Here is a 26,714-nt window from a genome sequence, read left to right on the forward strand (position 1 = left end):
TTTTTTTTTTCTTACAATTTTATTTATTAGTTTGACAGAGAGAGAGCACAAGTAGAGGGAGTGGGAGAGGGAGAAGCAGGCTTCCGGTAGAGCAGGGAGCCCGATGTGGGGCTTGATCTCAGGACCCTGGGATCATGACCTGAGCCAGAGGCAGATGCTTAACAACTGAGCCACCCAGGTGCCCCTAGAATCCATGGTCTTACCTTGTGTCCTACTCGTCTCCACTTCTTTGATGGAAATCCTGTTGTTGTTGTGTGCTTAGCACTTTGCTGGGCACATGGAACTGTTTGTAAGTAACTCGGCAAGTAACTTGGCATCTAATTGGTTGAACATTTTGTCAAGGAGGAAAAATTTTTTTAAAAAGATTTTACTTATTTGAAAGAGAGAGAGGGAGAGAGAGAGAAAGAGAGAGAGAGAGATTGTGCACAAGTGGTGGGCGGGGAGGGGAGGGGGCAGAAGCAGAAGCAGACTCCCCTCCAAGGGGGGAGTGGGAAGAAGGGCTTGATTTGGGGACTCCAGGATCGTGACCTAAGCCCAAAGCAGATGCCCAACCGACTGAGCCACTTAGGCAGCCGGGGAACCTTTTTGATAGAAAAAAATGCCGTATGCACGAGGACAGGTAGTTGGTTCCCAGACCCATGCAGATCTGCCCCAGTGTGTTCCTGGTAGCTTTCATGGGGCCTTTTGGGAATGGGGTCAAAGAGCAAGGCACCTAGTGGGTCTGACTTTCAGGCAAATGTTGGTAGCTGCTGAGGCCATAATGGGAACAGGCTGGCTTTGGGGTTTACTGGGCCTGTGACTGACACGTGTGTCCGTCACTAGAGATAGCACGACGTGAAGGTCGCAGTAGCCTGTCTATAGGTCTGATAGACGAATGACTTAGTACTCGAGCTTTCTTTCTACATAGACTTGGATGGGTCATATTTTTCCCCCAGTGCTTTGAGGCGAATTCCCTTATGTTAACACTTTTAAATTATAACACGCCAACAAACATGACAGGAATCAAGAAACACGGATGATTCCCGAGAGATCTGGTTTTCCGACTTGTGTTGATGATTTGGAGTGCACAGGAGAAACTGGCGAACTGTTTCAAGGTGAACTTCTTGGAGAGGATGTGATTAAGTATGTTTTCCATGATCAGCTCTGTGAAGCCACTCGGGCGTGCCAGGCGCGGTGCTGGGCAGCCGGGACACAAAGCTGCGTAAGGAACCCTGTTCCTGCCCCTTGAGAATCCCGCCTCCTAATGGGACACACAGGGTGGGCTGGATTTCAGTTCCCACCTGCCGCCTGGACCGGTGACCTCCGTGCTGTGTATGCCCCACCCCATTCCATGGGGCAGTCGAAGGCTTTGGGTTATGTCCTTTTCCTCCCGTGGGAGAGGAATCGTGGAGAAGGGAGGGCATCCACACGGGGTCTGGCGTGGTGAGCAGCGCCGCGTGGAAGACTCACTCTGCCTTGTCTCCCTCCCCACAGAGATCCCTCAGTGCGCTGGCTGCAACCAGCACATCCTGGACAAGTTCATCCTGAAGGTCCTTGACCGACACTGGCACAGCTCTTGCCTCAAGTGTGCAGACTGCCAGATGCCGCTGGCCGACAGGTGCTTCTCCAGGGCGGGGAGCGTCTACTGCAAGGAAGACTTCTTCAAGTAAGTCCGAACCCCGGAACCCCGGAGGGGGGGGCTCTGGTCTGTCTCTGGCTCTCCCCTGGGAGTGAGGGGGCAGGAGCTGGTGGCAGAGGGTGTGAGTGCCATTTCTGCTCTGGAGGGGGGTCATTAGGGGGACAGACCAAGGATTCCCATAAATCCTGCCTCAGGACACGAGCCCTCTCATTGCTGCCACTTTCCGAGTAGGTGCTTGGAGGTTCACCCCTGAATCTAGAGGAATCTCGTGATTGCTAAAGGGCCCCGGAGGCTTGGAAGCCTTGCTCCTGGTCCGGGTCCAGCCAGGCTCTGTCGGTGTCACCGCTATCGATGAGAACGTGAGGAAGAGGCAGTTTCATGGGGTGGTAAAGTGCCCAGAGCACGATGGGGTTTAAAGCACTTACTAGCTGTGGGCTCTCGGGCAGTTTACTTCTCTCCGCCTCGGGTTGCTTATCTTTAAAATGGGTCTGGTAATAATAGTTCCTACTCATAGGGTTGTTACAGGCTTTGAATGAATCAATATGGGTAAAGTCCTTAGGACAATGCCTGACACCTGAACGTTAGCTTTGAAGACTGGTCTCAATTCCTTCTGGGGTTTGATCCATCAGCAACAATCCTGTTGGTCACGGTGAGGGGACTTCCTAGAAGTTATTTTCTGTGGCATTTAGTCTGGGACATGCCTCCTGGAACCTATTACCCAAGGCACTGAGGCTGGGGCCCCAGCTCACTTGGACCTGCTGGCAGCAGCGACACCAAGACCAGGAGGAGGGAGTCGTCCCGCAGTGACACCGAGCCCCGTGGGGGTGGCCCGTGTGCTGCGCTGAGGGGGACGGGACCGCCGGGGGGGCTTATCAAAGCCTGCAAACATTTGGCACAAATGAGCAAGCCTCAGGGAGGAGGGGTGCCTCCTTCCAAGGTGGTGTGTTCTGCACAAAGGGAGGGCAAAGGGGGAGAGATGCCAATCTTGGAGACAGAACGTGTTTCTCCCTAATCCTCCCAAGGTTTAACTTCGGGGAATAAGTGATCTGAATTTCTAAGGATTCTCAAATTTCTTTTGCCCATTAGGAGTTGAAAAGCACATTAAAGATGAAAGTGGTCTCTACTGGGGCTTCCTCTGCCCCATGGCTTGTGTTGAGAAGGCCACACTCATGGGCACCATCACACTTTGGCCAAAAATATACCACTCTCTCCCTCTGTGTGTGTGTGTGTGTGTGTGTGTGTGTGTGTGTGTGAGCAAGAGGATGCAGGTGGGTGGGCCTGGCCTTGGGGTTGGGTCAGCTGCATTCCAGGGTCTGGGACCCATCCTCCTCCCCTTCTGGAGCACTGCTCAGCAGTAACCTCGTGACCAGCCTCCCACCTCCTCTAGCCCACATGCCTCCCCACCAGACAGCATCCATCCTCACAGCTGACCCTGGCCCCCAGCTCCTTCAGCAGGGCCCCCTTACCCACAGAATATTCCAGATGCATTGTGCCGTCAGAGCCTTCCTCCCTGTACCCCGACTCCCTTCTGTCCTACCTCACCACGGTCTTGGGTGCTGATGCCCCTCAGCGGGTTGCCCCCTTCCCCAGGCAGGCCCTGACCCAGGCTAGTTTGTCCTGCAGGGATGAAGTCTGTCCTCTCTAGGTCTCCCCATCCTTCCCTGGCTGTGAGTCCCGCTCTTCCGCAGGTGGGCACCGGCCCCTTCTCTCTCTCCGTGACTCAGTGTGAGTTGTCTCGTGTTTGCTCACGCCTCCTGACCTGTTTCATCTTCCTTGTTGGCTCAAGGAAAGATTTATTTTTCCATTTTTCTGTCCCTGGCATGGCCTGTGCACCTGGCCTTGCCCTCAGACTGTCACTAGGTTTGATGCCACGAAGAGTAGATCCCGTAGTGAACTTACAGCCTGTTTGCTGACCAGTTCCTTCTGTCCCTCACATGCTGTCCTGTGAGTTGTGAAGGCCCAGGATTCCTGGGAAATGCACAGGTCTATGCCTCAGCTATCTGTCTGTCTATCTATCTATCTAACTATCTAGAAATGTATTTATTTATTTTAGAGGTAGCGTGCAAATGAGGGGAGGGACAGAAGTGGGGGGAGAGAGTCCAGCAGACTCCCCACTGAGCACGGAGCCCCATGTCCGGGTGGTGGGGGGGAACACTCAATTCCACAACACGGAGATCAGGACCTGAGCCAAAGTCAAGAGCCAGACCTCCAACCGACGGAGCCCCAGGTGTGTGATTTAGTCACGATTACTCTCCTCGTCCCACAGGACTGCTCTGCTTCATAAAAGGACCCCCCACCCCCAGGGCTGGATCCGTTTGTGAAGTAGGGGAGCTGGCCGCAGAGTCAGGGCTGACTCCGGGTCCTTCCTCTGTGGAGAGGGGCTGTGTGGAGACAAATTTCAAGCTGAGGTGATTCTGCCTGCTGTTGATGAGGGTCACTGAGACCTGCAGACTGGGCCACTCTGAGGCCCTCTCAGGAAGGACACTTGGCCCCGCAGGCAGTCAGGCCCCACACAGCTCTTCGGGACGGCAGCTGTTCAGTGGAGCCCGTCACAGTCCTCGGGGAGGACACGGAGGGACTCAGTCCTCCAGGGTCGGATTGGCTTCGCCTTCCTCCCCAGGGTCTGGGAACTGCTGTCCCCTTGGGGCTCAGCCTGTAACATGGCCGCAGAGCCAGTGGGCTGCTCCCCGTGACTGTTCATTAAAAGTCACCCGGCACCTGCTGGCAGATGGCACAGCAGGGGACACGCGAGCAGAGAGGGCACACGGCAGGGCTGGAGGGCAGAGCAGGCGCTGGAGCCTCAGGTCCCTCCCTGGTCCCACACGGGACTGCAGAAGGGAAGGCGGGTGCTGTACACTTGAATTCACCTGCCAGATCTCCGATCGTTCAGCTGTGGGATTCAGAAGAGGCCTGCTTAGAGCCAGGGAGACTCTCTTCTCTGTGCTCCTTGAAGAAAAAAAGAAAAAAAGAAAGACAAATCCCTGTCCTTTTCTGATAGGTGCCCATAGTCCTGCTCAGGGGGCTTGGACCTCCCTGACCCCCTCTCTGGTGCTAAGCTTCAGGATCAGTATTTTAAATCTCTTTTCCCATAGCAAGGGGCAGGGCCACTGCTCTGCACCACTCTAAGGGGTATCCTTTATTCTGTGTGAAGTCTTCTGAATCAGGACTGTATGTGAAGGGTGCCCGGCTAGAGGTGTGTAAAACCTCAGAGGTGGGGGGAGGTCAGCCTTCCACCCGCTGTCCGCCCAGGAGATGCGGTAATACTGGCGGCTGACAGCAGAGGGCGATGTTGATGTGGGCCAGACAAAGAAAGAAGGATTGTTGGAAGCTTGTACTCTGTGGTTGTCGCATTTTCCTCTCGGAGCTGTTGAATTCTGTCTTGTTCAGTAACTTTGGGTGATTTGGGTTATTCGCTGGTTTTGCCTCTCGGGTCTTTGGCTGCCTTTCTCCAGAGGAAATAAAATTCTGAGACCCAGAGAAGAGGCAGTGAGTTGACTAAGACAGTGGTCCCAAGGCTGTTACAATAGAATCACAAGCTGAGGAGCCAGTAACATCTTGTGTTGCGTTTGCTAATCAGGCCCTTTCTGGACCGTGTGTCCTGCCTGTCTCAGGTACCCCATCTCCTTGCAAGAGACCAGGGCCGGAAGTGGGGACGGTGGTCTGGGAGTAGAGCTTCTGGGTCCCCTCCTCCTGTCTGGCATCTCCTTTCCTCTGGAGCACAGTGAACTGCACAGGTTCTCTGCTCCAGCAACTGGTTCAAGTACTGACTCTGTCAGCATCAGCTGGGTGCCCTTTGGCAAGTTCCTTAACGTCTCTGAACCCCAGTGTCCTCTTCAGAAAAAGCGAGAGTGCTCATGGCGCCTATCAGAACAGCCCTGGACGCAGGAACATTTCATGAAAGGGAGTTATTTTATGAACAGAGTGGTTTGTTGAACCCAGACGGTGCTCAGTTGAATTCCTGTCCTGTCTTGAACTAGCTGTGTGTCAGCAAACAAGTGATTAGGGCTTTCTGAACGTCATTGCCTTATCTGTTCCAAGACGCTCATGGCAACCCACAGAGCTGTTGCGAAACAGGAAGGAAATAGCGTGTAAACCATGTCCAGCTCGATGCTGGCTGCTTGATCAGTGTCTGGATTTCTGGCCCTGACGTGTGGCCACTTGACCTACAGCCCTGGAAGGCCGGGATGTCAGAGCTGTCCCTCGGGGCTAGGTCTGTACTGGCTTCTCCTGGCCTCCCTCCTCCCCCTTCCCAGCTCCCAGCTTGGAGACCTTCCTGTTGAGATGACATTTAACGTCAGAGGTGGGGGAGGGCAGTCTGGCAGAGTTGGGAGGGCACCCTTCAGTGCTCTGGGGCCATAGATGCCATGGGGATTTGCATGAAGGTTTGGGAAACAAACCAGCAGTGATTACAATCTGAAGACAAACACGGCGACAGGGTCACAGAGAGCAGCATTTAGGTAAAGCACAGCTTTCCAGAACATTCCAGGCTTGCGGCACCAGGCCTGTGAGCTCACTTGCCACAGGGGGGCTGCAGGGGAGAGTCGGAGGCAAGTTCTGAGAGTGACTGCCACTCCAGGGGGTTCCAGCGTCTCTGGGGGTGTCTTCCTGCCCCTGAGGCCTCCATCGACGCGGCGGGCAGCGATGGTCATTGCTGGGGACCCCGTGGGAGAGAAGGCTGCTTGTCGGGGGGGCGCTGGGTGGGCTGCTCCCCAGCCAGGCCGGGGGGAGGCACCATTCCTCATGGGCCCCTCCCCCAGCAGTCAATCTGGAGGCAGTGAGCGAGGCTGCCAGCCAAGGGCAGGTGAGCGGCGTCCTTGGAGCCCGGAGATGCTGATTTATCCCCGCAGTTCAGAACAGCCTGTTTCAGCCCTGGCACGCTCTGCATTTGGCCAGGACGCGGGGTGGTCTCACTGGCTCCGGCCTGGTCTTTGCTGGTGACCTTGGCCCCATCACTGCTCTGGTGACCAGGGCCTCCATCCATCAGCTGGGCAGATGCCCCCAGGAAATCAGGTAATGCGGGAAGAGGCCCACACTCAGCCGTCCCGTGAGGGGGCCTCCCAGAGGGTCTGAATCCCACCCCCGTGTGACCCGGGACATTTGACCCCTGAGCCTCCATCTCCTGCCTCAGAAGGGGGAGAGGAATAAACATCCCCACTTTTCTGGGTTCTGAGGATTGAGTAAGATGAGGTGCTGGGTGTCATCTTTAGTAGGACTGTTCTTATTAAGGTCGTGATGGTGGATGTATGCGGGGAAGAAAGCGAAGGACCTTCCTGGGGGCAGAGGCGACAAAAGGCTGCAGGCGAGGTGGGGGTCCTGAGGGGTGGGGAAGCGTGACCTGTGTCCAGTGGCAATGTCAGGTCTGTTGATCGGAACGCCTGTGGGTGTGGGGTGGTGCCAGGAGTCCCCGTGAGTTCTCCCCACCCAGGGTGCCATCCCTCCCTGTGTGATCCAGAGCTCTGTGGCTGTGCCCGAAGCCCTCACTTTCCAGAGCAGGGGCCCAGCTCTTGTGGGGGATGGGGGGCCCAGCCTGTGCTTGTGTGACCGCCTCTAGCCAGTCTTTACTCTGTCACCCCAGGAAGAGGCCACCTCAGTTCTGGGGTTGGTTGCTGGTCCAGTCAACTTGACAAGGTCCTTGTCAAGTCAGCGTTATCTCTGGAAACTACACACCTTTGTGTGGATGCGTGTACACACACATACATTCTCTCTCTCTCTCTAGCAAAATGTGCTTAGGGAACCCACAGGGGGAGGGTCTCTTTGACGTGTGACTTTCCATAATTTCTTAATAGTTTATAGTCTAATTCCCTCGCTAAGCAAATTAAACCTTTTAAGGTAACGATCAGATGTTCCAGATAGTGTCTGTGCATGTGGACATTTGTAAGAGTCAAACACACTGGTGGGACCAGGCCCACCGTCATTTGCGACGGCCTGTAATCAAGGCAGAAGCAATTACTTAGCGGAGCAGCTCCCCCTGGGACCCGAGGCTGTAGATCTGGCCGTGATGAGTCTGTGGATTATCTGCCCGCCCCCCCCCCCGCCCCCCCCCTTAGCTGTGCCAGCCCCCCCTCCCGGAGCCCAGCCTGGGGCGGAGGCCTCCTGACATCTGTGGGACCTGCATCCCAGAGACTTGTAGGCCTTGGGGAATCTGTTTGGATCCAGAGAGTTGCAAATCAGCCTGTGAGTCAGCTGGCGCGGGTCCCCAGGCAAAGAGGGACTCTTGGAGCTGCCTCTTCACCCCGGGAAAGGACACTGGCCAACAGTGGTAGCACCCAGTCCCTTCATTGCTGGGGTTCAACCACCTTCCCTCTCCTTCACCTCCATCCCAGGTGCTTAGTCACGCTCCCAGCTCCCAAATGCCCTCTCTTTCTGTCTCCACTGCCTGTGCCCTCTCTCAGCCCGTCACCGCCCTTCCGTGGTGCTGGAAGCTTCTCCCTGGCAGGGCTCCTGAAACGCTCTGCCCAGCACTTGCCAGCTGGGGTCCCTTTCTGCGGGTTCTCTGGCCGCGGTCACACACAAGGGGCCTGTGTGAGTCGGGGTCTGGCTCCAGGGGCCCTGTCCCCAGCAGCCCGGCCTGTCCAGCGTTGGGCCCTGGGGTGGGAGCGCGGTGTCAGCGCAGCAGGTCGGTCCGGCTGGAGGGGTTGGAAGGACCTCTGTCCCTGAGTGTCCCTACCACTGACTGTCACAGTGCATACCGCACCACCACTGGGGTCTTGAGGGATTAGAGAGTCATCGAGCAAGGGTGGAGGCCCCGGGAATGCCGAGAACATCTGTTGCACGGGGCCTCTCTGAGGGGCCGGTATCACAGCGGCTCGGGGGCCTTCTGAGGGCCTTGCTGACCTGCGGACTTGGGGCCTGGAATCGGGACTCAGGGTGGTTTGTCTGCTTTTAAGCAGACGTCCCAGGAGGCTCTTGCCACTGGATGCTTCGGTGTCGGGCGAGCGAAACCTGCATAGAGAGGAATCAGCCTGGAGTTAGTGGGTCAGGTGGCTGCAGGGCAGGGGTGGGAGGGAGGGGGGTGTGGTTGGGCCAGACGACGACAGATCCCAGCCTGTCCCCATCTGTGGAGAGGGAATGGCCTATCTACCTGGGAGGCCTGTTGTGTGGTTGCTATGACACTGCTCACAGGAAATTGCCTGAGACCACGGGCCAGAAGCGTGTTTACCCAGATTAAGGGAGGTGGGCTGGACCCTTGTAGAAGAGGGTCGGGTCCGGATCTGATGTCCGTTGCCTCTTGGGAAGTGAATCTACCCCCAGCAGGGAAGGAGGGGAAGCACCGCTGAGAGAAAGGGGGAGTCGGGCTCTAGCCCCTTTTCTACCACTAAACGAGCTGTGTGATCTTGGGCAAGTCACTACCCCTCTCTGGGCCTTGGTTTTGTTCTGTGTTAAATGAGGGGCCGGACTAGGTCACGGATTCTAAAGCTCTTCTGGTAGGATGCATCTCAGAATAACACTGAATGTTTGTTAACAAGAAAAGCATTTTTAACCGCACCCCCTCGCCCTCCAGTAAAAGGCAGAACACCTTGGGGCCATTCCAGTGGGTCTGGGAGGTGTCCGTGTAAGTGTGTGTTGTGGGGTCTGTGTCTCCCCTGCCCAAGGCTCTGACACTTTCTGGCGTCAGGCCTTCTCCAAATATAGCCCCTGTCTCTTTCTGGAGAAGGCTGACCATTCGTGGGCAGAACTTTATGTGCCCGTGACATGGCTGGGGTGGTGATAGATGTTGGAAATATTGGTACATACAGTAACAGTAAATATTCGCAACTTACCTGTCAAGTGTGGTGATGGATAAAAGAAATACATGGAGGGAAGTGTCAGCTGGGAAAAAAATATACAGCTTGCTGTAAATCACCTCCAAGCAATTAAAGCATAAAATTAAGTTATGCAGTATTTTGTTTTCTTGGGACAGGGCACTGTGCTGTGGCAGCCCCTCCCTCCCCCAGCAGAGGCTGGCGGGGGCCGGGGCTAGCCCCTCCCTGACTGCCTCCCCACGGGCATGTAAGAAACAGCACTGGGTTCCAGTCCTGTCTTTACCGTTCATGGCTGTGTGGTCTCTGGCACATTATCTCCCTCTCTGAACTAGTTTTCTCCACATGGAGGACGTGTGTTACTACATGCCTTTGGCACGGGTCCTTGCTGTTTATTCACCAGCTACCCATGGGACATGTGCCCTAGGCAGGTCCTGCTGCGGGTGCTAGACTCAGTGGTGAACCAAACAGATCCAGGGCCTGCTGGCATGGAGCTCGCCTGCTGGCTGTGGAGAGATACGGTACACAAGAACTGTGTGGTGCATCCGTTGGAGATACGGTAGTAAGTGCTGGATGCAGGGCAGGGCTGGTCAAGGAATGCCCCTGGAGAAGGCGACCTGTGAGGGGCAACCTGCCGAAAATGCAGATGTGAGCCATGCAGGTATCTGGGGAGAGAGCATTTCAAGTCAAGGAAGGAAGCCATCCTGGGTGCACGGAGCCAGGGTGGCTGGGCCGGTGGACAGGCAGAGCGGTAGGAGAGGAGGTTAAATCATTGTGGAGGGTCTTGGGGACTAGTAAGGGACTTGGGCTTTGACCTTGAGCCAGGGGGAGCCACTGGGAGGTGTCGAGGAGGGGAGTGAGGTGGGAGCACTGTGGCTGCTGTGTGGGGGAAGGGCTGAAGCCAGGAATGCTGTGAGTTGTAGGCAAGGAGTGATGGTGGTCTGAACCAGGGAGGCATCGCTGCTGATGGTCAGAAGCGGTCCAGTTCTGATTGAATTTGGGGGTGGTACCAGCAAGGTGTGCTGACAGACTGGGTGCAGGGGTCCAAGGTTTTCAGCCTCAGTCACTAGAAGGACGAAATCCCCATTCTCTGAAGGGGGGCAGATTCTGGTGGGGAGGGATCAGGAGTTTGGTTGTGGACATCCAAGCAGAGAGGCCGAGAAGGCAGTGGGATAGAGCAGTCTGGAATTAGGCGAGAGGTCTGGGCAAGAGGCTGCCAGAGGGGAGGGGCAGGACCTGGAGAACTGTGCAGTGAGCTCCGTGTTCTAAGGAGAAGCGAGAGAGCCAATGCCACTGAAAGGTCAGGGAAGAAGAGACCTGACCCCTGGGTCTGCAATGCTGGGGTCATGGGTGACCTTGGCAAGGGCGGTTTGGGATAATGGGTGGGTGGGTACCCTGATTGGAGTGTATCTCCGTCAGGGTTTTCCAGAGGAACAGAACCAACAGGATGTGTGTGTAAGACAAAGAGATTTATTACAAGGATTGGCTCCTGCGATTTTTGGAGGCTGAGAAGCCCCAAGATCTGCAGTCAGCAAGCTGCAGGCCCAGGAAAGCTGATAGTGTAAAATCCAGTCCAAAAGCCAGCAGGCTGGAGAGCTAAGAAGAGCTGATGCTTCAGTTCAAGTCTAAAGGCAAGAAAAAAACCAATGTGGCAGCTCAAGGAAGTCAGGTGGGAGGACTTTCCTTTTGCTCTTAGGAGAGTCAGCCTTCCTGGTCTAGTCACGCCTTCAACTGATTGGATGAGGCCCACCCACAATGGGGAGAGCAACCTGCTTTCCTCAACCTACTGATTCATATGTTCATCTCATCCAGAAACACCTTCACAGACACATTCAGAATAATGTTCGGCCAAATATCTGGGCATCCCGTGGCCCAGTAAAATTGACACATAAAATTAACCATCAATGGACATTGGGGAGGGTATGTGCTACGGTGAGTGCTGTGAAGTGTGTAAACCTGGCGATTCACAGACCTGTACCCCTGGGGCTAATAATACATTATATGTTTATAAAAAAATTAAAACATTATAAAAAAAATTTAACCATCGGAGTGGATTCAAGAAAGGAGTGGGAATGGGGGGCATTAGAGACCCTGCATGTAGACCCTTCTTTTGAGGAGTTTCCCTATACAAGGAGTAGAAGTGGGTGGTAGCTGGAGGGACATGTGGGGTCAAGACATTTTTTGAAGTGGCAGAAACAAGAGCATGCTTGTACACTGCTGGGGAAGATCGAGTCGATACGGAAAATTAACCATGTGGGGGCGAGAGGAACAGTTGTTGGAGGACTGATCATAATTATGGGCCAAGAAGACACGGACTCAGTGCCTGGGTGGACGGTCGGCCTCGAACAGGAGCATGGTTGGCTCCTCAGTAGGAGGTGGAGGGAAGGCAGGACAGAGGGTGGCTGCACGGGATCATGGGGGCACATGGCGGGCCTTGTCTGGGAAATGGGAAGCTGCGGGCTGGGACTGCAGATGCGGGGCTGGTAGGGGGGCCTGGGAGCATGGCAGAGCGAACGGACTAGGGAAGTGTGGGGGCTCCTCAGGCCCCCTCGAGTCTCTGATCACAAATGTAAACTGAGTTGGGGAGGTGTTAAGTCAGGAGCTGGGTGGAGGAGGCTGGGGGTGGAGAACAGGCTGGGAAGGTGGGGGTGTGTGGAAGGGAAGGGTGCATGAGATGGACCACGGACGGTGGACGGCGGATGGACCGACACCTGTTGGGTAAGGAGGAAGCCAGGGTGGGAGGTGCGTGAGGACCTGTGGGCAGTGAGGGGATCAGCTCATCTGGCTGCAGCTGAGCGGTGGGAGTCAGTGCTGCGGGGAGGGAGCTGGGTGGACCATGGAAGAGAGCGGCCAAGCAAGAGTAGAGGCCAGGACCTTCCGAGGAAGAGGTCAAAGAATGGAGGGGGCAGGGCCAGGAAGGACTGGTGCGTGGACAGTGAAGTCAGCAAGCATGATGGCAGGAAGGACAGGAGCTAAATTCACCAGGGGCTGCGGGGGGGGGGGGGGGCAGGCTGGCCATGACCACCATGAGGAGGGATAAGCACAAGGATGTGCGTACAGGGGCACACAGTAGGTGCTTCCATGAGTCGTATTTCCGTGCCGAGAATGTGGACCCTGGCATCCTGGGACAGGACTTAAAATCAGGGTGTGCCACGGGATTTGCGTGCCTCTGTTTCTAGAAGGCGTGTCTGCAGGGCCTGCCTGTTGCCCTCTTCCTGCAGGATCCAGACACCCTCAGGTTTGTCCTGGGCCTGCAGAGTGGCCCCAGCGGGCCTGTCAAAAGCAGCAGGGGTGGACAGAGAAATGGGCAGACGGGAACTCAGGCTGAGCCCAGGAGCCAAGGGTGAGGCCAAGGACACAGGCCTGGCCCCCTTCCCAGGGTCGGGGGCAGCTCCTGGCTGTCGGCTGTGATGTCTGGTGCATTTCCCCAGCCTGCTGGCCAGGCCCATCATGCCGACCCCTGGGGCAGAAGCAGGGAAGGAGCTGAGCAGGGTCAGTTGGTGTGTCAGAGGGACACCCCCGGGGTGAGGGTTCCCAGGGCAGCCCCTGCCTTGCAGGGCTGGCAGCCTCATGCCCTGTGGCTCTGAGCAGCTGGGGATGCCCCTCTGCCCGGTTCCCTTCTCGGGGTAGCGGCACCATGGCCGGCTTCCCTGGGGACGTCTCCTGTGACACCTGCCACGTGCCAGCTGAGTGGTCAGAAGCCTGAGCTCTGGCCCTGTTCTTCTCACGTGTGGCTGCCGCCGCCCCCCCCCCCCCCCCCCCGGATCTGAGCCTCAGCTTCTGGTCTGTGTGGAGGAATCCTAAAACCGGCCTCGCTGCTGGGCACGCACGTGACCGTGGGGGAGTGAGCATGAGGACGGCACGAGTGGGAGGCAGAGTTTCGTGTTTTCCTCTGTGGTGGCCTCACTGCAGCCTGGTTCGGTTTCTGTTCCTTTCTCGAAGCTTTTGGTGGGAGGGGCAGGATCATGATCTGGGCTGGTCCCTCCCAGATGGTTGAGACACACATTTTAAGGCGCACCCCTGCGTTCTCGCCTTCCTTCACTCAGCATCGGTGCTTGCCCGCTGTGTGCCGGACAAGGAGGACAGAATTTCCAGTGATGCTGGTCTGAGAAGGAAAGCGCTGGGGGCCATTAGCAAGTCCTTCCTTGCATTTTTTTTGTCACTTGGATCGGCTCCAGCTGCCTTCCCTGGGAGATGGGAGACCCGCTGTCCCTGGAGGCCTGGCCAGGCAGGGCGGACCGGACAGCCTGTCCTTCTGGCAAGCAGGGTGATGCAGGTGCACTGAGAGAGCAGGGCCTGCACACAGTAGGTCCCAGGGGCAGGATGGAGGGGGCACCTTCATCCTGGCAGTACCCCAGGTAGTACCCCGACCTGGAAAATCCCTCAGAAACCTCTTCCTTGGCTGGCGTCCAGCTCTGCCCCACCCCAGCATCCTTCAACAGCGGTCAGGTTGCTGAGACATTGCCTCTCTGTGCAGCGGCCAAGTTCACTGTTTGACCTTGTTTTGGACCAGGGAATTTGAACTATGGCCGTCTCATTATGGCCTGTCGTGGAACAAGTCATCTAGGCGTCCAGGCATGGCCGTCTCCTCCGTGACTCGGGCCGCTCTGAGCTCGGGGAGCCCTAGGACAGTGTCTCCATTGGATGTACACCCCCATAGTGGTGCCTTATTCTGGGGCCACTGGCTCTGACCAGTGGGTCGCAGGGGCGCCCCTTGGGGTGGAGCCGAGGTGGGGGAGCCCTGTGGGTCAAAGGGGTACACACAGCCCCCCTCATTGAGGGTTCCTCTGGCTGTGCTCCAGGGGAGAAAGGTAATAAGGAGCAACTCGCACTTACTATTGGTATAAATCCCACAATCAGGAAAATTGCTTCAATTGCTAAAAAACGCTGGTGGGAAAGTCCATTTATTTTTCATTTTTCTTGTGCACTTGCCCCCCTTACGCATGAATCACTGTCGGTATGTAGATTAAATTTATACCCCCGTTATCTTTCATGTCTCTGGGGCTCTGGTGTCAGCCGGGTTTCTGGTTACTGAAAGCCACAGTCCACTTCCTCGTGGGGAGACATGTAGTCCTCTGCCAGAGGGTTCTTTCCTCTGTTCCAGAGCCTCCCCTCGGCCCTCCTCCCCTCCACGAGATCAGGCTTGCTTTTTGGAAAACCTCATTCTTCTCTGGAGCTGCGTGTGCTCCAGCACCTGCCGCAAAGGATGTAGACACTGGACTTTTGTGTTTTCTGCGAGAGGGCTTGCGGGGAGCATGCTGAAGGCGCGATTTCGTTTCTTAAATAATCTTTTTTTTTTTTTAAAGATGTTATTTATTTATTTGACAGAGAGAGATCACAAGTAGATGGAGAGGCAGGCAGAGAGAGAGAGGGAAGCAGGCTTCCTGCCGAGCAGAGAGCCCGATGCGGGACTCGATCCCAGGACCCCGAGATCACGACCTGAGCCGAAGGCAGCGGCTTAACCCACTGAGCCACCCAGGCGCCCCGCGATTTCGTTTCTAACACTTGCTTTGTGAATTGGCCTAGAGAGGATCCACACACTGCAGGCATTTCGAAGACACACACTAGAGACACATGCACACACAGGCTTCTTTTCTCTTTGTCCCTCAGACACACGCACGCTCCTGCTCACAGGGGATAGAACCGGCTGCCTGCCTGCCTTCCTCTTTAACGTGGGTGACCCGGTTACACAGCAGCTGTGGAAGAAGCCTGGGTTCACCTGGATTCTGGGAGGTGTAGAACTTTCTAGAATGGACCGTATGCTTTGTTCTCCACCCTCAGATTTAGCCGTCTCTGTGTACATACTCTATAAACTGCGGTTCGTCATCAGCGGATCTATTCATTCAACAAGTGTTAGTTCTGATTCTGGGTCCCATACCCCTTTGAAAATCTGATGAAACCCTTCATGATGCACAATTCTGGATGAGTCGGGGGTAGTCTGCAGAGTCCACGCTGAGCTGTGGGCTGGAGAACCCTGCGCTGGAGGCCTGCTCCTGTACCCCCCAATCCCATGGCCACAACAAGGTCTGGGGGTCCTTCCGAGCCAGACGCCCCAGCTCCTCACACCCCAACACTCCTCTCAGACCTCGTCTCAGAAGAGCAGTCCCCTGGGCCACACTTCGAGACTTGGAGCCCCCCACGTCTCTCTCTGCGACACCGCGTGGCTGGGTGGGGAGCTCCCGAAACAGCAGCTGGCCGCGCCCGCTCCGGGCCCCTGGCGCCCCCCAGCAGGTATCATTACCGCATAAGAGACCCATCATTCTGCATTAATCTGGGATTCATCATGATAGCCATGACCATAATTAATTTATTTGGTATTAATGTGGATGAAATATGTACTGTCCTTTCAGGGGAAATCAGGCTGCCTATAAGCATTAGTTAAAAGGACCATTAAAATCAAACCTTCCCCAGATCCATTAGGCGAAGTCTTTCATCCTGAAGAAGATAAAGTTCTGCTGTGTGAAATGTCATGAATAATTAGGTTGATTGCTGTTTTAAACTCTGCCCCTGCCTCTCCAATCCCTCCCGCCTCCCTCCCGAAGCAGCCAGGGCTCACCTGCCGGGGAGCACCCCCTTTCAGCACCCGTGTCTACACTGGCCCCAGGTTCCCCTCTGGCCTCTATGACCACCTGGATGGCATGGGGAAGTGGGTTTCAGTGATCCCACTAGAACCTACTTTCAGTGGGTCTCCTTCTCCCCACTTCCCACCCTGGGCCCAGGGTGGGGGCAGGCGCCTTCCTCTGGCCTCAGCGCTGGCCCGGAAAGGTGTAGACCAGAGAGCGAACCGAAGAAGCGCTGTTCAAACTGAGGTCTGCAGACTCCTTGCCCAGAATGGTGCAGGGGTGTGCAAAATGCAGATTCCTGGGCTCACCTCAGACCAGCGCATCTCAGGGGCTGTGCATGGGAAGGGGATGGAGGCTGCATTGGAGGCCTTTGGTGTGTGTGGGACGAAGGGGAGGGACAGGAGAGAGGAGCTTTTGGGAGAGCCCCGCTCTTACGGCCATAGCCAGGTTTCTCCAGGATTGCCGTGTGGACACCGGTGTGTGGGGTCTCCTCGATCCCCTCATGGGAGCGCGCGAAGAGGTAGGTGTTCGCTGGATGCCTTTTGCACACCAGCCCAGAGCACACGCAGTTGCACGGTGGGGCTGGTCATCGAGGCCTCACCGGAAGCTGCAGACCAGGGTGCAGAGGCTGACACAGCCTGCTCAGAGGGAACTGGGCGTATGGATCGGGCAAGTGGGAGCCCAGGTATGTTGGCCTTAGAAGACGCACTGGAAACTCGCTCTGATGCAGCCTCATTTGGTGGTGAGAGAACCTGGGCCGCAAAGCCATGGGGCTAGCCGGGGACCGAGGGGACGGTAAGCACAGGGGCTGGGGGACGCAGGCCTTGATGCACATGGACAGCACAGAGCGGTGGGTGGGAAAGGGGCTGATGTGATGGGAAGTGGGGGACCGTCCCCCTCCCCGCTGTGCTCTAATCCCTTCGTGCTACCCCGACAGGCGCTTCGGCACGAAATGCACGGCCTGCCAGCAGGGCATCCCCCCGACCCAGGTGGTGCGCAAGGCCCAGGACTTCGTCTACCACCTGCACTGCTTCGCCTGCATCATCTGTAACCGGCAGCTGGCCACGGGGGACGAGTTCTACCTCATGGAGGACGGGCGGCTGGTGTGCAAGGAGGACTACGAGACGGCCAAGCAGAACGGTAAGCCAGGCCTGCTGCTGACCTCGGTCCAGGCCGAGCCCTCCGCCGCGTCCTGCCAGCGCCGAGCTGCCCTTCCCCTGGAGCCCTGCGCACACCCTGCCGCTCTGAGAAGCTTCCGCAGACCCCTGCGGGACGGTTCCCATCACCCCCTATCCCTTGGCCCTGGCTGGCCTCGCTGCAGCCTCAGTGGGATGACGGGGCCTGAGAGCGGGCCTGGCCCCCACATCAGTCGACGGCTGAAGAACAGTCAGGACCTTGTGCTCTTCGTGGCGGTGGCTCCTGGCCTGGCAGGGGGCCTGGGACAGGGCGCTGTCTACCGTGGACACCGGGTTCTCAGCAGTCTTGTGTACTGGGGTGCACGTGAACCTTGGCGCTCCCACACCTCAAAGGCTTCTGTCAGTGAGAGCCGGAGCGAGGCCTATGTCAGCTCACACTTCTGTTTCCCTCTCCGACTGCAGGCCTGTCGAGGGCAGGGTCCCCCCTTTCCTTGAGAGGTGAGGACCCCTCGTGTCTCCTGAAGTCCCTGAGGCAGGAGCCAGTCTTCACACTCTGAGAGACTCCAGTCAGCCACAGAACGTTCCGCCCATCCTGCCCTCCCCTGAGCCCCCTCAGCCTATTGAATGGGGTCTGCCGTGTGGAGACCTCCACAAGGCTGACCCTGATGTCAGGGCCCCAGGGTGAGCTGCTCTGGCCTTCCAGGGCCATGCTCCCGAGCAGCCCAGGGCCTTTCCAGGACCCAGACAGGGCTGCGGCCCCGCAGGGAGGCCAAGCTCCCTCCCCTGCAGCGCCCCCTCCGGCGGCTCACTCACAGCTGTGCCCCCAGAGGCTGCACCCTTCACCCTGGCTCCAGACTTGGCATTTGGCCAAACCCTACCTGGGAATCTCAGACGCACAAACTCGCAAACATCAAGGTCATTTGCCTTTGACTAGAGTTTTTATCAACTCAGGGTGTTACTGTAAAAAGCAGCTCTCAATGGCGCTGGGCTTGATGGGGGGAAAAAAGAGCAAAAATCAATTTCATGCATCTCCTTCTAGATCTTTCCTGGGCCCCCATGCCCATGTGTTACAGAGATCTGATCCATACATGGAGAAATGAATTTGAGGGTTTTGTGGTGGCGAGGAGGCAGAGGTATACGGGCCGTTTTGGTGAGGCAGCTGGAGCCCAGCTTGGCTTTGGTGGGAGGGGAGCGGGACACCACTGCAGGGATGCCTGAGTCAGAGGTTTCCACCCTCCTCTCCCAAAACCCGCACAGTGCTGGCCTTTCGGGATGGACAGGCCTTCAAGTCCCTGTTCTCTTCCCGGGGGCTCGGCAAGCCCATTCCCAGGCTCTTTGCCTTAACGGATTCATCTGCTCTGGTTCCTTAAAGCTCCCCCGATGCTGCTGCTTTGGAGTCAATTATGATGTCAGAGAAGATTAGGGCATCTTGTCAGGGATAAGCCATCAAAGCAGATGGGCTCAGAGATCCCAAGCTGCCTTTGGAACTCCCCAGAGTCCTTCCCCAGAGATACTAAGAATGTGTGACCTCCCTCTGGGCCGGCGGCTGCTCTCATCCTCAGAGGCCTTGTTTAGACCCTGAGCACTCATGGCCTGGCACCCACCTCTGCTGGGGACGGTTCAAGAGGTGGGGAGACCAGCTGGGAGGCAGGAGTGACGGCAGAGCCAACACTTCTACCGGGGATTCTTTGTGCCGCACCAGACCTCTGGAGGACACGGGACTTGGCATCAGAGGCTGGTGGATATCTCTGCTCAGTCACTAACTTGGGGGCCCCCTGGCCAGCTGTGTAACTGGTTGAGCTTTGGCTTCTCAGCTCCGTACTGGGGGTGGGGAGTAGCACCTGCCACACAGGGCCGTTCCCTGAGGTTTGCATAGGACGCACCTGTGGAGAGGGAGGCTGAATGAGGGTGAGAGGCAGGAGGAAGAGGAATGTCAACGGGGGGGGGGGGGGGGGGAGATCTGCTTTAGGATTTCAGGTAGCCGAAGGTCACACAGTTTTCCCGACTCCCGCCTCCGGCTGCCGGTGGGGCAGAGGCCAGTCCATCCTGTGAAATCCGGGCCACCTGAGTGCAGCGGGGACCTTTGTCTGCATTGGGACATTTGGTTCTTTGTATGTTTTAACTCCTCCTTGCTGATCTAAACCCTCTTTTAGGCTTACAGTTCCCTCCCCTTGGGCTACACAAAGGACCTATTATCAGCTATTTGTACCTTAGTGTGAATGATTTTGTTCATTTGTTACATCTCCCTGGATATTTGCATTTTCAATATAATGAGGTTGCATTTTATGCCAGGGACAAGTGCTAGGAGACCCTGCATAATTCAAAACCAACATATTTTAAGACTAATTTTCCCATAGGAATTAATGTAAAAAGTAGGAGCGGGGGGATGTATTCTGGAAGCACATAAATCCATACCTGGTGAAGTGTATCTTTGCCTTAATGCTACTTTTTATTTTCTCAGCACTATCTCTAATACCTTGCAGAATGCTCTCTCCTAAATTAACAGCCGAGGATATCATGGTCTCTCTTGGCCTTCTTCATAGCGTTTTATCACATTTAACTTCCGTACCAAAGTTATTGATTTTTGGGTACATTTTTCAGCACGAGCCCTGCCACCACTACTTAATGAATACTTGGATGACATTGTTATAGGATATAAAAAAGATTTTAAATTATAATAACAGTGAATGTTAAAATAACAGCATAATAGTCCCCATAATCGCAGGAAGAAAGTCCTGTGCACAGAGACAGCAGTTCTGAGCCCCTGGGCCACCAACCCAGGATGGCGGGTAGATCCCAGTGGCCGCGGTGAAAAGAGTTTCTAAAATCACTAGGCCGGTTTATTTAAAAATTAGACAGTTCTTGAGGAATCACATTTTTTTGCTGGTTTCATTATTTCACATTTTAGATCTGAAGACCATAGAGATGTATTCAAAGTGCCCTATTACATAGTGGCATCAAATGCTGTCCACTGTCATCTGTATAAATAGGGGCAGAAGGGACGGATTCCTTTCGATAGAATTTAAAGTAGAGAACTTTGGAGGTCTTCCTCAGTCTCTGCCGTGGTGGCTCTGGAAGCCTTATTCTTTGGATGCAGGGCTCCAGAGAGGGAACGGGTGGCAGGGAATCAAAGACAGTGATGGCTCTGCTGGAGCAGAAAACAGCCCAAGGGGAGACAACTGGGGACTTTGTCCTCCCTCTGCTGTGGGCGTGACTGCCGTGCGGACTCGGGCCATGTGCCGCCCCTTTGGGGCAGGCGCTGGTGCCCTGGGCTTCAGAGCAGGGAGGGGACTCGCCCACGTCACTCCGTCGTTCAGCAAGAAGGCTGAACCCAGGTCTTCCAGCTGCAAGAAACACCTTTCGGAATTGTCGTGAGGGTTGTTTGCACATGAAGTTCTCAGATCACGCCAGGCACATAGTAGGTGCTTAGCAAATGTTGGCTGTTATTGGTCCTAAGAGAGGGTTTTCTTAAATGGAAAGGAAGGTAGGAATATAGCAGTGACATTTTAAAGGACCCAGAGAGAGGGAACCCAGAAGACCCACAGAGCCAGGGACGCAGTGGCGGCCTGTGGACTCGGGGTGCCCCGCAGGGAACGGCGGAGGTCTAGCGCTGGGAGGGGAGACAAGCCGTCTGCCCTGGCTGTGTGCTCCCGGGCACGTCCCGGTCTTTGCCTCTGACCGCCGGGAACTCCAGGCTTATCTGCTCAGAATCCACGGAAGACTGGGATCGGGCAGTGTGTTGTCCTGAACCCTCCTCAGACCAGTGGTTTTCAAAAAATATTGACTCTGGCCCCGAGTAAGCAGCTCGTTTTCCGCCCGGCATACAGTGAGCACTAAGCAAGTCCTGTGGAGCCACACTGGCCCTCGCTGATGCCATCCGTCGTCTGACACTTGCCCTCCCCGTGTCTGATCCACTCAACTGACAGTGCGTCCCATAGCGGGGTCCGACCCATGATGGGTGAATGCTGCTTAGATGACTAGTGAATGCACTGGTCATCCCTTCTGAGCTCAGGGTGGCCTCCGAAAAGGGACCTGGGAAGTGGGGGGCTCCCGAGGGCAGGAGGGGCAGAGGTGTCTGGGGGCAGCCCAGAGCACACGTCATTCGTGTGTCATTCGCCCTCACCGCCCACAGGACGTCCAGCCAGAGTGTGTGCCGTGACGGAGGCACATGGGACTGTACCCCTTCCGTCTGGTGGGAGCCCCTGCGTGGCTGGGCTGGCGGGGCACGGGCGGGGCGGGGACCAGAGCGAGGGACTATTGTCCTCACTTTTCCGTGACTCGGGAAGGCCTGTGGTGAGGAGTGGGCTCCGTGGGGGGTCGTTCCCCATTCTTCCCCATGGCTCTGCCCATGGTAGGCGAGACTGCAGGAGGAGAGGGGGAGGCGGATGAGCCCCAGATGCTTGGGGCAGGCAGAACCCGGTAAGGAGTGGTCTTCCCTGCAGACGACTCGGAGGCCGGAGCCAAGCGGCCCAGAACCACCATCACCGCGAAGCAGCTGGAGACATTAAAGAGCGCCTACAAGAACTCCCCCAAGCCCGCCCGGCACGTGAGGGAGCAGCTGTCCTCCGAGACCGGCCTGGACATGAGGGTCGTTCAGGTGAGACACCGGGCCCCTGGCCGCCTCCACCATCTGGGGGTCCCAGGCCTGAGCCGTCCCGCTGGGCCGGGGTGTGATCTGTGCCATCTACGCTGTGCAGGAGGGAGGCCCATGGAGTGCCCTGGGAGCTGGGACCCGGGGACGCTTGTGGAAGCAGAGCCGGAGGCAGAGGGAGTAGCGGGCACATCACACTCCAGGCCCTGAGCTCGACCGACGCTTCAGTGGGGACCCTGGGGGCCTTGGGTTTGCGGCGGACACCCCCCGAGTGGGTCCCTTGTGCTCGTGTGGCAGGTTTGGTTTCAGAACCGAAGGGCCAAGGAGAAGCGCCTGAAGAAGGACGCGGGGCGGCACCGCTGGGGGCAGTTCTACAAGAGCGTGAAGCGGAGCCGGGCGGGCGGCACGCGGGAGAAGGAGAGCTCTGCTGAGGACTGTGGGGTCAGTGACAGTGAGCTGAGCTTCCGAGGTGAGCAGGGCTGCAGGCGCCAGGCCGAGGCCTTCGGAAAGGCCCCCGGGGATCAGTAGCTCTCGACAAGCAGGAGGGATCTTTCTTGAGGCCTGGACAACTGCCTCCTGAAGCCAGGCTCTTCCCGGTGACTTGCAGTGAAGGGGGGCGGGCGGGTGGCAGTGGCCCTTTCAGACGGGACAAGGAGTAGGACACACAAGAGCTCTGCTGCTGAAGTGTGGAAGCTGGGATCCCCAGGACCGTGGGCCCCAAGGCCTCCCCTCCTTTCCTGCGGACTGGGGCTCTCCCACTGGCCCGTGCAGCTGGGAACAGACAGCCGTGTCTCAGCCCCAGTCCTTGGTCCCTCTCTTGCATTCCCCTCCCTCTCGGGGGGACCCTGGCCTTCCTCCCATGATCCCCTGGAGCAGCCCCTGTCCTCGTCTCCTGGTGGCGGGGAGGACGTGCTCAGGAGGCCCTTTGCCCTGGGAAAGCACCACAGTGAGCCCATGCGGGATGGGGACAGGTCTCACTTCTGAAATCCCTTCCCCACCGCTCACTCCATCCTGGCCCCCGCACAGAAGCTTTGCCGCATGCGCTACATTCAAGTCCGTGTGTCAGCAAAATGGCAAATCGCTGCATGTCTGGGATCCCAAGGTTGTTTGCAAACAGCCATAACTATTCTCATTTACTGAGTCCTCAGCGGTGGAAGGTCCTCTGTTGTGGGTGGATAGAAAGAATAGGCAGTGGGTGGGGTGGGTGTGGCTCAGAAATCTGGTTGCCAGTTGTGGCTCTCTCAGATCCATTCGCTTTTCTTGAGCCTCAGTTTCTACATCTGTAAGTGGGGAACAACTACATCCTTGCCCATCTCAGTGCTGTTGTGGGGTTTGATGAACACAACCGACTGTGGATGTGTTTGGGTGAAGCTCAGCACAGTGGTACACTTGGAAGTCATGACTGTCCCCACAGGGAGCCTGTGGCACCCACAGAGGGTTGTATGGAATGACAGGTGTAGGCGAAAGGCCAGATAATGGCCATTTTCCAGTGGAGCTGAGCCTTCACCGTTCTGCTCCCCTTTAAAGAGCATGAGCTCTTTCCCCCTTTTCATTTTCTGGATGGAGTTGGCAGGTGGGGGGCCAGGGGTGGGCAGACCTGGGGCAGGTTGTAGAAGGAATGGGTGTTGATGTCTAGTCTGGGGAGGCTTGAGAGGAGCTGATGCACGGGCCCAGGGTGGGAATAGAGAAGGAAGTTCGTGGGGCAGAGGATGGAACCAGCTGGGGGCCAGAGCATGGTGCCCTGAAAGGACTGTTGCTTACTTGGGAGGTCTGCCCTCTGGGGTCCTGGGAAGGGGTCAAGAGCCTGTGCTCCCCTTCCTGTTGTGTTGGTGGAGTTAGGAAAGCCATTTAGTCTGATCCGAGCTGCCAGAATGAACGTCTGGAACAGGCGGGATCGTTGCGTCTTGCTTTGTAGCTCTTTTCTGCTGGGCGCAGGTAGGACCCCCATGTCATGGATCTCTCTGGGTAACTACAGAACTCTTCTTTCTTAAGATTAAAACCGCTCGCCTCTGTTGGAGAGATGCATTCTTCCGGGTAGCACAGGTTCCGTTAGAAGCCCTTAATGAAATTCTTCAAGAAACAAGAAGGCCCATTTGCCTTCATCAAGTCAATACTTTGTCCCCAGTGAAGAGCGTATTCGAGAGAGAGAGAGAAACCGAGTCCTTCAATACTGAACTGCTTTTCCAGGTAGACCAGAAGGATTTTGTGTCCATGCCCAAGAGTGGCCCTCAGCTACCCACCCCACATGGGTCTTCTTTCCCAACTAAAGAAACCAAGCAGTTTTCCCAGCCTGAAAGCTCTTAGATGAAATCCTATCAGCACGTAGTTTCCATTTGTAGAAGGAAGGGGCGTTGACAGATGACCCACAAAGCTCAGGCATTCATATGCTTTAGTGTAGCTTAGTCCGTGAGCCACATGGGACCAGTGAACTCACCAGACACTTGTCCAGCCCCCTGGGACCTGCCAGCAGCCTCTGCAGGTGTTTCTTCTGTGGGTCGGTCTCGGGCTGCCAGGTGGACGGTGGTGGCTTCTGACACATGCCTGGCAGTGAGACAGCGGCCTCCCTTGGGCGCCTTCATGGTCACATGTATTCCTAGGTTGTGAAGAACAGGGACCACCAGAGTCCTGGCGGCTGACAATAAATCTCCGTTCTTTTGTCCACAGAGGATCAAATTCTCTCAGAACTTGGCCACACCAATAGGATTTATGGCAACGTGGGGGACGTTACAGGCGGACAGTTAATGAATGGGAGCTTCTCCATGGACGGGACAGGACAATCCTATCAGGACTTGAGAGACGGGAGCCCCTATGGAGTCCCCCAATCTCCCTCCTCCATATCGTCCCTGCCATCCCACGCTCCTTTGCTCAATGGGCTGGATTACACGGTGGACAGTAATTTGGGCATCATTGCGCATGCGGGGCAGGGAGTGAGCCAGACGCTGAGAGCCATGGCTGGGGGACCCACCTCTGACATCTCCACAGGAAGCAGTGTAGGCTATCCCGACTTCCCCACGAGCCCAGCCTCTTGGCTCGATGAAATGGATCATCCTCCTTTTTAAACATCTCTCCTCCCCACCCTACCCATCCTGGCCTGAAAGAATATCTTCAAGGATCAAAAGAGACTTGCCTTTTCAGGATCAAAAGCGCGCCAATGTGAATTTCCATTATTTTCAATGGAAGTCGTCCGCTGATCCCTAGGCGGGCGAGAGACCAGACCACGCTAGGGCCCTGTTATCCTGCGGGTGTCGTGGGAAGGCAGCCTCCTCTCAGAACACGGCACAGGGGCGCAGAGCCTAGAGCGCTAGGGTGCTGCTTGGTGGCTTCCTACCCCCACCCTGCTTATAGGCTTTGGCTGCTCGGTGCTTGGTAGCACGAGGTGACTGTCAGGCCACCTTGGCCTTTGGGAACTCTGCTCCGACTGGTGTCTCATGAGATGCCTCCCAAACCACTGCTCTCACCACAACTGAGATCCCTGAGGTAGAGGAGGCATGGCCCTTGAGTATAATAAAAGTGATTTCTGGACCACCGTATTGAACTCTAATTTTGAAAATAAAAAGTCACTTATTAATGGTCAGTGAAAACTCTGATGGCCACCATTTGATATTGGAAACGTCCCCTTCTTCTTCTTCTTTTTTTTTTTTCTATGAAAAATATGCCTTCTTTCCTGCCCAGAAGTACAAGCCAGACAATATTTGTCAGTTTTGGTTTTTAAGAAATCCCATCCCTATCACTGAACCCCTGATGGCAAGAAGTGGTTTTCCTTGCAGGTGACTCAGGCTGGAGCTGAGTGGCCCTGGACCATCACAGCGACTGCCCGACGAGTCCCCTCGGTGCACACTGTGCCTTTTTAATTTGCTCATATCATTTATTCCACAACGCAGGCTGTGGGTTACACAGTGGTCAAAGCTAGAATATGGAGAGAACAGATCGACAATCAGTGCAAACGTGCAGGCGCATTTGGATTCTAAACGTGCAGGCCGCTTAGCTGCGTCAGCGGACGAGCCTCCCTGAGCTCCCCACCCCGCAGGCTGCACCGGCCCGAGTCTGCTTGGCGGGAGCTGGTGCAGACGAGCTTGCCAGCCCATCCCACCGGCAGCCAGCCCACCCCAGCCCTTGAGAAATGAGAGCTTTCTCTGGGGTAGCTGACTCAAATTGGACAGTTTTGGTGTCTTCCAAGAACTAGTAGCGTGTTTTTGGCCCATCTTGCTGGAGAGGATCACTAGGGAGCAGCCCTAAGATCGCCCGAAGGGTTCCAGGTGGTTCTCTGGCTGCATTTCTCTGGGCTGCTACCGCAAGTCCTCCTTCATGCCCCGCACCTCTGTCCGTCAGCGAGTTCTGCAGCGCACCCCACGGGGCAGGAGCCGGGTGGCAGTCGGTCCCCTTGGGAAACGGTGGTCGGCTTCTTCTGGCCTCCATCTTCTTAAACAAGAGAGTAGGAAAAGGTACGCAGGCATTGCCTCGCTATCACATGAAGTGACGGGCCAGGGAGCCTAAGGGTGCTGGCCCCTTCTGTGAGTGCTTTGTCCCGCTCTGAGGTCCCTGGGATTCAGGCAGCTGGTGGGCAGGCTAAAGGAAGCCTAAAACACCCCACTTTGGCTGCTGGGTCTGCTACAGGCGCCTTCCCAGGACTAAACTGAGGCCAGTCAGGCTTTGAAATGCGTAGTCCGTGAATTCCTGGGATTAGCCTTCTGGCCACCTTTGCTCTCATCAGTTGGGATTGTCCCCTTACTTTCTGGTGCGCTGCAACTGCTATGACTTTTGCCCGGAGAGTCCGCAAACCTAGACTTCTTCAGGCTCCAGATGTGGGGGTGGGGCTGTGTCACACCGAGCCAGGTTGCTCCTGGGGATTCCACAGTGGTGGGAACGCCGGGAGCGGGAGTGGGGACACGCACGGAAGACGATAAGCCGTGTGAAGGAAAGGAAGACACAACTGTCCCTTGGAGGCCAGCTGCTTCCAGCCAGTGTCTGCAGGCTGCTCACGGGACGCAGGAGAGAGACGGTGTTGGGCTGTGGACCAGTGACCAACTGTCCCACCCTCACCAGTATCTCGGCCTGACCGGCCTAGGG

The 26,714-nt window shown here is 56.2% G+C and overlaps 1 protein-coding gene across 1 annotated transcript in view; it reads left to right on the forward strand.

Moving 5' to 3' along the window:
• The window catches only part of LOC111150907 (LIM homeobox 4), a 40,285-nt gene extending 15,579 nt beyond the window's left edge, over positions 1-24,706 (forward strand). Inside the window, exons 2-6 of the mRNA XM_022508595.1 lie at positions 1,474-1,645; positions 16,858-17,060; positions 21,499-21,653; positions 21,945-22,116; positions 24,312-24,706. Of these exons, the coding sequence (XP_022364303.1) occupies positions 1,474-1,645; positions 16,858-17,060; positions 21,499-21,653; positions 21,945-22,116; positions 24,312-24,706 (1,097 nt within the window). The remainder of the gene's footprint in view (positions 1-1,473; positions 1,646-16,857; positions 17,061-21,498; positions 21,654-21,944; positions 22,117-24,311) is intronic.
• The last annotated feature ends 2,008 nt before the right edge of the window (positions 24,707-26,714 follow it).

The sequence above is a fragment of the Enhydra lutris genome, unplaced genomic scaffold (assembly GCF_002288905.1).
Source record: "Enhydra lutris kenyoni isolate GAN:26980312 unplaced genomic scaffold, ASM228890v2 scaffoldscaffold24, whole genome shotgun sequence".
Lineage (NCBI taxonomy): Eukaryota > Metazoa > Chordata > Mammalia > Carnivora > Mustelidae > Enhydra > Enhydra lutris.